Below are 11,196 nucleotides of genomic sequence, written 5' to 3' on the forward strand. Positions count from 1 at the left end.
TTATTTTTGTGTTGTTGATTATTTTTGTTGTTGTTTATTTAATTGTTGTTTTACAGTTGCCAAACTTGGAGCTACAATTCGACCATGTTCCCACGGATTCTTGTAAGGCTGCCTCCCTTGCAAGGTAGTCTTGAGACAAATTGCCAAAGATCATAGGTCCCTATGTTCCTCAAGGCCAGGCTGGATGGAGCCTTGGCCAACCAGATCTAGTGGGTGGCACCCCTGTCTATGGCAGGGGAGTTGGAATTAGATGGCCTTTAAGGTCTCTTCCAACCCAAGCCATTCTATGATTCTTTCCTTCTTCTGAGATGTTTTAAAAATGTTTATATTTTTTTCAGAAACAAGAATATTTCTTTATGACATGTTAGATATAGTGAAAGAACTGCATTGGAGTCTGGTAGACCTACGAGTTTAAGCAATGATGTAGTGTATCGTGGTACCTAGAGAGGGTTAGGACAGGATAGGGGGGAATGAGTTCTACAGGTTGTTGAGGGAACTCCAGACTTACCACAACTGTATTTGTATTGCCTGTGGAAGTGGTCCAAAATCTAGATTGTTCATATGTGTCTGGAAAGGAAAGACCTAGTTTTCCACTCGAGAAAGAATCTTAGAAATAGCAGGGTAGACAATAAGGGGAACAGTCTATAAACAAATGAAGTGGTAACAGAGTAATAACATCTGAAGAGGCCTTAGGATATAACTGCTATCATTTGAAAATGAGGCTTGTATTTCTAAGGTGTTATAGAATAAACTGTAATCTTCTTGACCACCCAGTGCCACCAGTAGGTACTTGAGTTTCATAAGAAAGTGTAGAATGGGAACTAAGTGATTTGGGTTATCAAATCTTGAGTAATGCATAGTTAGAATTCTCTGGTTAAGAATATCTTATACAAAGATTTATTTCATCTCCCTTGAAGGAACTGGTACCTTAAAAAAATAAAATAAAATAATAATAATAGTAATAAAGGCGCTGGCCTAGACAGATTACTGGTTTGAGCTGATATGAAAAACAAAATGAATGAAATCAGATTTTCTTTCCCTGAATTACCAATGTCATAATTTCAGTGTATGCTGAGATGATAAGTGAATTTGAAGGACTGATTTACAAAACCAGCAAAAATAAAGAGGTCAAGTAAAATCTACACCCTGGCAAACATGCTTATATAATGGTATTTGCCTAAGTATGGAATTGCTCTTAGGAATGTTCATTTGCTTTTCTAAACATTATTTTTGTTTACTTGAATGTTATCTTTTGTTTACTAATGACTAATGAATACATTTGGAAATAAAAATATTTATATATGTTTCTTCATATTTGTCTCATATAAAATTATTTGCTTTTGCAGTCCAGGAAGAGTTCTAGATACAAGGTTAGTGCATACAATACTATACTTTTTTTTTCTTACTTTTTTGCTCTTGTAAAGGAAAAATAACTGCAAAATATTCTTAAACGATTTATTGTCAAAATGACATAGGAATTAGTCATGGCAGGATAATCAAATCTTATAACAGTTATATACAATATACCATTAGTACTGTGGAACATTTTAGCTTACTTCATGTTATACAGTGTAAGAACTTGAGCTGGAGTTCAGATTGTGATTCAGATTCACATTCATGTGTCACCATGTCAGCTAGTTACCTAAGGTCTCGGTGTGGATGATGGAGATCTGACATACGATTCACTGGCCCACATATAGATACCTAGATCTATTTGAAATACTCAAGGTCATTTGGCCACCAGCTGCAACTCCACACAGATTCCTTTTAAGGAAGCTTCTGGAATTTCTTGTAAGTCCTGAATCCTCATGAGAATGCCTTGGATGCTTGAGGAAATCTCAGGTTGAACTAGCCAGACACTTTGGGGCAGCTGAGTTCTTTTCTTAGGTGTCTGCTATCATATGAGCTCTTAGGGCTTCACTGACTGTGTTGACAAGGGACTCAGGTCTCTTGCTCATAGAAAGACTTGAGCCCCTTTGTAACAGCAGCTTGATACCTGGGAGATTTTCTTACAGCATCTCAACTGGCAATAGTTGCTGGTGTTTTAGCAACTAAATGTTACCTTGTTTTTTCACTGACTGTAATGACAGCATAGATATATATAAAATATATAAACATCTGTATGTAGACATATAGATTGAGATATCTTAATATAGTATTGAATCCAAGCCTTGCTGTCGTTCACAGATAAAATGCAATAATTTGTATGTATGTGTATACGTACGAAGTATAAATATGTAGTTTTTCTGAGCTATGAAAAGTAATCCCTACCAAAACTATCTGAGTTTACACTGTGTTTGTTTGCTTGTTTGTTTGTTTGTTTGTTTGTTTGTTTCTGAGAGGGAAGGAAAAATTCTACATTTTCTGTTTTACAGGATTCTCTTAGATGAAGATAGGAGTTTAAATACAAAACTCATAAAGTGCTGTGCAACTGTTTCATCAGATGATATCACTTGTTTGTAGGGTTGCGATTAGCAGCGCAGAGTCCACATGGAGACCAAGTTACACTTGGTTTACCCAGGAGTTGATACTAATTAATTTCTTCTGAGAGCTAGGCAATGCAACAGCAAGTTCTCACAAATGATACAAAACTGGAAAGATCAGCCGATACACCAGATAGTTGTTATTGCCATTTGCAGAGACCTTGGCAGGATGGAGGGATGGCCTGACAGAAACTTCATGAAGCTCAACAAAGGGAAATGCCAAGTCCTCCATCTGGGGAGGAATACCTCCATGCAACAGTGAATGCTGGTGCTGACTGACTGGAAAGCAGCTTTGTGAAGGAGGACCTGGAGTCCTCCTGAACAGCAAGTTGAACATGACACAGCAATGTGACATGAAAGCAAAAGCAACCAACAGCTTCCTGCACTGAATTATGGAAATCATTGCCACAGGTCAAAAGAGGTGATCTCTACTGAGCACTGGGGAGACTACATCAGCAGTGTTGGGTCCAGGTCTGGATTCACTAGTAAAAGGGTCATGGACATATGGGAAGAAGTTCTGCAAAGGGCCATGAAGATTTTTAAATGATGGGAATATCTTTCATTCAATGAGAGGCTGAGAGATCTGGGACTGTTCAGGCTGGAGAAGAGAAGCCTCAGGGGGATCTTATCAATGTATATAAGTATTTGAAGGGAGGGTGAGAAGAAGATGGTACCCAGGACAAGTGGCAATGGGCACAGACTGGAATATAATAGAATCATAGAATAGGTAATATTAAATGTTTAAAAAAGAAAAAGAAAAAAGTGCTATGATTGTTCAAGCAATGGAAACAGTGGCCCAGAGAGGCTGTACAGTCTCCATTGTCAGAGATATTCAAATACCAGTTGGACTTGTCCTTGGGCAACTTTTCCTAGTAGACTCTGCTGTGAGCTTAGGGTTGCTCTGGATGAGCTCCAGCGGTCCCATCCACAGTTCTGTGTATCTGTGATTTTGTGGTCTCTTTTTACAAATCGCTTTTAGTGGGTAATATTGGTGGTAGGGGGATGGTTGGACCAGATGATCTTAGAGGTTTTTCCCAACCTCAATGATTCTATGATTCCACGGTAGTCAACTTATTTTTTACACAAAATATTGCTAAAGAAAACATGATTTTGCATGGATATACAGATGTTACAAAAACACAGGAAAAATATTATATAAAAAACTTTGTTAATATTCATGCCTAAGATCAGAGAGGCTGATGTTATGTAACCTATCATAAATATTACTTTATCCACCAGATCCTTTATTCTAGGCTTGTGAGTGGGGATAAGCAGATGACAATGAAACATATATCAAGACAGAGCTAAACAGTTACCAAAGACTGAGAAATAATGTTACCAAACTCATCAGCATAAATGTCATATAATCAGCCATTGTTGTACTTCCTGCTCCAGTTGTGTCTAAAGTGCTGCCATTGTTGGTTTGATGGATTTGCTTTACGTCACTGAGGTTCATCTTGCCTGGCACCCCTGCCAAGACAAATAAGAAAATACAGTATGATGCATGCCTTGTCACTACTAGCAACATGCTATAGCTAGAAGAAAAAAAAAAATATATATATATATTATCAGCACATGGACTGTCACAGCTTGGTTTCTGATTCCCGTGATACTGCCAAATTCAAAATACTTTATAATTGCATCTAGAAACACATACACAATACTATATGGCTATTCATTGTTGAAAGTAATTCAGAGGCCTGCCAGCTCTGAACAAAACTGTTCTTGTAGAAATATATCTCAACAAACATTTGCAGTCTGAAATAAACAGTTTTGCAAGTCCCAGTTGTACCTAAAAGACCACTCACTGCTCACACTTTCTTGAATTTGAAGGAAAAGGGAAATAATTTAATGTCAAATTGCTTGTGTCTACATTCAAATAATATTCCAAAACAGCATATACCTGATGCAGGGTATATAAGAAACTATATCTTTATTGCTATATAACCCCCCCCCCCCCCCCCCCCTTTTTGCTTTTTGGCATAATTTAAACAGATTTTAAAACATTGTAAGGAAAAAAATTGTAAACCTAACTTTAAGCAGGAAACCTTTTACTGAGTTCCGGCTGAATATTTTTACTGTTTTGGACCAAAATAAATATTTCTCTATCTCAAAATAGTGCTTTTTATAAAACAAGTATGTAATCACCCATTTTATTTCCTCTTCATGCTGAAATAATCAGAAGGGCTTGGAGACACTTTAAGATTTGGAAGCATTGTCAGATACTTGTATTTTCTATTCATACTTCTAGACTGTCTGATCCCATATAGCAACTTGTGGCATGCTACTATCAATCAAAATTAACAGGTCTAAATCCAGTGTTATTACATGCAACAAATATTGACATTGTAATTACACTGAGAATGAAAAAGCCTTTATATAAAGCAAAGTCAATATTTATGTAATTAGGTCAATACATATATAATTCAGAAGGTAAGCTCTACTGTTGGAACAGCACTACTAGAATGAAGCTCAGCTCTACTGAGTTGACATATTGATTTTACTGTCTGTTTCTGCATTATTATTCATTGTGTAGGTACTTCTTTCCTTTGTATCATTAGTAAAGTTGAGTAAACTAGTGATTTTTTTTTTTAAAGGGACTGTGATGAAGTATAAATATTTTAGTCATGGATTTTTCCTCTTTGTTAAGCTAGTTTAACAGAAGATACAAAGAATCACTGTGTTTGAAAGGAACAACTTTTTTGGTGCTTGTGTTAAAAATACTCTTTTCTCTAAAAGCAGCTTGAAAGCTGCTCTTTGTGAACTTGCTGTATGTACTTAAAATCTCATTCCTGTAGCTTTGAAAAAATGCATTAAGGGAAGAGTCAGATAAAGTCAATCATGTTGTCTGAAAAACCTGCTAGAATGAATTTGTCTTCTTTGCTGCTGTACTCAGACAGCAGAATAGACTGCTATTTTGTGTGGATTTATTGATCCAGTGCTCTTGCCTGGAATTTGTGAAAATTAGCTCCATGAGTACAATGCAAGTGGACACACAAGGAGGAAGAGCAACAATAGAGGCTGAGAAGGAGTGAATAAATTCCTCCTTATCATGCACATTCAGTAGTAATCTGTCTAGAAAAAGATCAGTCACTCAACACTTCACTGAATGGATGTTTGGTAGATCACCAAAGTGGGTAGATCAAAGTGTTTTTTTTTCTTTTTCTTTTTTTCTTTTTGTTTGTTTGTTTGTTTCAAGGATGTTTTAAAAGTAGAACCAAAAGAATCTGGGGGGGGGGGAGGGGTGGAAGGGGGGGGGGGCGTCATTTCTCCAGAGCATTGGTGAAGAATCCCCTTATCTAAAAAGCCTAATTTCATCAGAGTCAAAAAAAAAAAAAAAATTCTCACCTGTACAACAAAAAATTTCACCAAGTTCTATAGGTATAGTAAAGCAGATTTTTCCCAGTGTATTTACAGATAATCTATCACATGAAATGTATGGCCTTATCTTAAATATCCATGATTTTTTCTACTTATAATTAAAGGTAATCGCCACAACAAGGAAAATTCCTAGATTTACACCTTAAAAATAGTGGTCTTCAACTAGAGTGTGTGGTCTGAGTCTGGAGAAAATGAGACAAGTTATTAATTACTAACTGAAGAGTCATCTTTAATATCTAGTGAAGATTTCATTAACAATAATATGGAAAATACGAAAAGAATAGTTTTCTTTTTATAGGACATGTTTTCTCTCTCTCTCTCTCTCTTTCTTTTTTTTTTTTTTCTCTTCCCAACCTGAACTGAAAACTGCAGACTTTGGAAGTTCCCATTAAAAGAATGTTTATAAAAAATGTTCAGCCATAGCAATACATTTTGCTTTCATCAATTGAAATACCATAGAGTGCTGGATATTTTCTCTGATCTTAAATGGATATACTTTAGGATTGCAGTATTGCAGTATAAACATACAGCAAGACTTTCATCTATTAAGCCCCACAGATCTATGCCACAAATTTGACTGTATTGAAATGAGAAGTGGAAAAAAATATACTTGGATATGATCTTAAGAAAAAATCACTGAACAGAAAAACACTTAAAAGCAGTAAATTTTAACAGTACTGTTTTTGTTGTTTTCATTGTTGAAAAGAACAACTTTTTTTCTTTTTAGTTTTAATAAGTTTTATTCCTATACTATACTTTATGTTTAAATAAGTAAATTCTGTTGTCCATTATATACCTGGATTTGAAAATGTATGCCATCTTTCACACATCATAATCAGTCATGGAAGTCATCCTTTCCTCTAAATGAGTGTAACTTTCTTAGTCCACAACAAACTTGTAATAGTTGTAAGACCTATACAAATATTTGTATATAAAATAAAATAAAATAAAAAATAGCAAATGTTTGGATTTAGCTTCCTCACATTAGACACTGAAATTTTCTTAAAGAAAATGCATTTAAGATTGCCAAAACTTTTAAATGATCTGTGATAAATGTCTCATTTATATCAAAATCATACTAGAGCTAATATTTTGACTGGAAATGGTGAAATTCAGAAACAAGATTCAGAGTTCTTTCTGAAGGAAAGCCATAATTGGAGCACAGCAGATGATAAATCTCTACAATCCAAATATAACATTTTCATGAACCTATATAAAGTAAAACTGTCAAAGATCACATCTCTGACTCCAGCATTAGCTGTGAAACCCAGTTATCGGCTGCAATTTAAAAATTTCTCAGTCTGTTTTAGAAAAGATTAATCAGTAAAAGAATTATGCCAAACAGTGTGATATATATTACAGCATCTTATTATAACAGCTGCAAAGTATTTCTAATGATCTTTTAGCATCTTTTAAAGATATTTAAAGCTTGTGAAAGGTAGTGATACTGACAGCCTTGACACCTGACCTGCTAAATTTTCCAGAACAGCTACAGAAACTATACAATATCCTTTCAATATTCAGCAGCAGATTTTAACTTTGATTTGAAAAGTCATACCTAAAGACATGGAAGATTTTCATTTGACATGGAAATTTTCTATTAAGATTATCAAAATCTTGCAAAAATGGGCTATGACTTTTAAACAGTCTAGGAACCATGCTAGGATTTTAAACTTTTTAAACATTTTAAACAGAACGTCCTTTAATAATGGCCTAGTTTGAAACCAAACCAGGATTTTTTTGTGTATCTGCAGTCTAACCTCAAATATCTTGCTACCTTATCTGCTATTTGTTGAGTAGCATACTCCAGAGCTGAGAAGGCTTTTCAAGGGAACAAGAGGATAGCAAATTAATTTCTGTGGGAACCTGGTTGCACATAAACCCTATCAAAGCTATACAGAGGAGGAAGTACTGGATTTCCCTCTGTGCATCTGTTGTGGTTTAACCCCAGCAAACAGGTGTCCAGCCACTTCCAGGAAAGCAAAGCTCATCATGCACAACAGTTTCTCAGGAGGAAAAATGCCATCACTCTGAAAGCCATCCCCTTCCTCCTTCTTTACCCCAAAGACATGGAATATATCTTTGGTCAGTCTGGGTCAGCTGTCCTGACTGTGTCCTCTCGCAGCTTCTGGTGCACCCCCGACTTCCTCACTGGCAGGGCAGCATGAGGAGGTGAAAAGTCCATGGCTCTGTGTAAGCGCTGCTCTGCAACAGCTAAAACCATTGGTTTATTATCACGACTATTTTCACCAAAAATCCAAAACACAGCATCACACAAGCCTCTACAAAGAAAATGAACTCTATTCCAGCCAAAACCATGACAGAATTATTCTTCTTATGACATTCCAGAAAATTCAAAATACAGCTCTTGTGGCACAAGCATTTTTTACGAGCTTCAAATATGAGGAAGAAATTGAGAAAATGGGATAGTCTTTCAGGTAGTTAGGAAACAATTCTGGAATGTGGCTTTTACAAGACAATATTCCTGTGAAGTTGTATAAAATTCTCCTAAGCAGAGCACACAGTTCTTTCAGTCATTATATAGCTAATCTAAATTTCAGGATAATACGTGAGACATGGAAAAAAAAAATTGATAACTAGTTCAAGTTCAAGTCCCAAAATTCAGAAGAAATATCATAAAGAAGATTTAGGAGAGGCTAAAGAGATACATAGAGTTTAAATGAACAAAAGAAAAGGCTGATATACTGTACACATATGTATAATATGAAGTTAGAAATGTAATTTACAATAGCGAGATACCTGGAAAAAGGCAACGTTGCAGGGAGTTGGACATGAATTTATTGATATCAGTAAGGGTCTACAACATTTTGGTGAAACAGAAGCAGGTAGATTTGGATGCAACTGATAAAGTAAATGACATAATTTATAGGAAAAGGCAAGAAAGAAGACTAACATAGAGAATAAGAAGAATGAAGGAATGGTGATAACAGAGTAATAGGTTCAGAAATTTATAGATAGCAAGAGCTAATACTATCTCCTTATTGTGTCAAGAAAATACCAGCATTGATGAATATCAACACATTTTTGTCCTATGAAGGAGAACACAGTATTAGTTTGGTTCTTATAATTCACAGTAAAGGGGTCTCAATAATGATTATGCAACCAAACGTTAAAAAAGGTATTAGTTGATTTTAACAAACAAACAAAACAACAAAAACAACAACAACAAACAACAACAACAAAGAACCTTATATTGGCATTCCAGAAGTTAAAAATACATAGTAGTTAACAAACATTTTCTTGACTTGACCAGATTTTTGCCAGCTGAAACTTTAAAGCCGTTAATGGATGTCTTCTCCCTTTCTTTTACTGTTACTCTCAGCTTTATTCCTAATTATATAATATACAAAAACATTTCTAAATATAGTTATGTTAACTAGATCACAGAGCTACGTTTAAATGCCTAAGACATGCTTCTGTTTATATGTAGTGGTTTCTGTGACAACTTCCATTTCTTACTTTAAGAAATATATATATTTGTTTACTAGAAAATCACAGTATATATATATATATAAGAAAAAAAAATATTCAGTATTGATCAGATCATTCTCCAGATGGTGTTTTAAAGCCATCAATCTTAAAAAAACTCACAAAATATTTAATGGTATCTGATTCTTAGAAAGAAAAGTAGAAACAATGGACTATGAGTGGTATTAATCAGAGAAACTTTCAAGTGAAGTTCTTGTGATAATGGCTGTGAAGTCTCAATGAGGGGAGAAAAAGATGGCTGAGAAGAACTACCTTATGAAGGATATATGGCAAATGAGGCCATATTCATGTTTTTATGACTGTATCTATATTTGCAGAATCTAGGGTGTATACCTAAAAAGAAAGTATATGCATTTGTCACATGAACATAGGCCCTTCTTATAGTACACATATAGATCATGTATACATCTTCTTTAGGAATTCTGTGTGTCTTTAAGATATTATATAAGTTTTGCCTTCTCCATTGAGCAGTAGCTGAAATGAAAAAGAGCAGAAGGTTGGAGTAGGTGATCTAAGAGATCCCTTCCTATCTCAACTGTTCTGTGATTCTGTAAGTATTAAATGTTTCACAATTCAGCACTGGTCATAAAGCAAATGAAAAACAAAAATGTCTTTCAATAATAAGTGTTACAAAAGAAGGAGCATACATTACTTCACCATTCTTTGACTGAATGGCTTTAGAAGAGGAGAATAGTGACATAAGCCATATCCCTGTTGAAAATTGTCAGATATTAACATAGTGAAAAATGTGTCTGTTTTAGTTTCTTTAGTTTTCATTTAATGAAGAAGAAATTAACAGCTGATTCACAGAGGCTAAAAAAAAAAAAAAAGTCAAAATTTTCAAGCATTTTTCCAGTGGAAGGAACCTCCACTGGGAGTTTTAGGCCATAATTTTAAAGAAAAATAAATTATCTAATAATGCACATGAATTTGTCATATCTGAATTATAAATCAGTTTACTCAGATGGACTTCTCAAGCAAGTAGTCTTTCATTTAAGTTCTGTTTGCTTCAAGGTTCATGAGAAAAGGGCTTAAAGAGTCAAAATGATTCATTTAGAAAGAATGACAGCTTTTGCTTTATGGAATTTATATCTACATAAACTTTTGTATACGTGTTGTCCCTATCAACTAAATTAATGAATTAGCACAGAAAATAGGATTCACCAATATTAAAATTGTATGTTGTAAGGTGGCTCTCATTCCTATCCCATTGTGTAATTCTGTGAGGGTTAAAGTCTTAATTTGGGTGTAATAAATTATTGTATCTGATTGTGTCAATCCCAATAGGTTGTCAGCAACTGTAAGGTGAAAGAGCAGAAAAGGTTCAAAACCAAAATACATAGATTTTGCCCAAACACTAAAGTCTCTATTTCACTTATTGTTTCTGCCTGTGACCATTGCCTGATGCTTTAGAGGTGGGAGTAGCAATAGAATATAATGAACAATTTAGATAACCAGACCATTGGGACACCTAACTTCTGGCATTCAGTGATTAATGTGTGCCCTGGAGCATAGGAATACATATTTATAATCCTTATAAAATGGAATGAATTATTCCATAATTCTCAAAAATTCATGCCACTTTCTCTACAGCTACTTTGCATCATGCAAGAAGAAAGCAAAGTAAAAGCAATGAAACAAAAACAAAACAAACAACAACAAAACAAACAAAAGCACCAAAAATTGAAAATGTGCTTACACCTTCACAGTTGCATGAGATCATTTTTAACTATAAAGGCCAGAGTCTTTTAAATACATTAAAAATATTCAATACAGCTTTTTTAAAATCACAGATGAACTCATGTTTTGGCAGAGCAGAGTT

At 34.7% G+C, this 11,196-nt stretch overlaps 1 protein-coding gene across 6 annotated transcripts in view; it reads right to left on the reverse strand.

Annotated features, from left to right (window-relative positions):
* Positions 1 to 1,393: 1,393 nt before the first annotated feature.
* The window catches only part of GPC5 (glypican 5), a 765,123-nt gene continuing 755,320 nt past the window's right edge, over positions 1,394 to 11,196 (reverse strand). For 3 of the 6 annotated variants that reach the window (XM_080577249.1, XM_080577247.1, XM_080577248.1), the window contains exon 8: positions 3,459 to 3,953. In XM_080577249.1, the coding sequence (XP_080433375.1) occupies positions 3,796 to 3,953 (158 nt within the window). In that variant the 3' untranslated portion in view covers positions 3,459 to 3,795. Of the gene's footprint in view, positions 3,954 to 11,196 lie in introns of all 6 variants that reach the window. The other 3 variants (XM_080577273.1, XM_080577236.1, XM_080577270.1) reach the window with 3 other exon arrangements.

The sequence above is a fragment of the Anser brachyrhynchus genome, assembly GCF_964034855.1.
Source record: "Anser brachyrhynchus genome assembly, chromosome: 1".
NCBI classification, from domain to species: Eukaryota; Metazoa; Chordata; class Aves; order Anseriformes; family Anatidae; genus Anser; species Anser brachyrhynchus.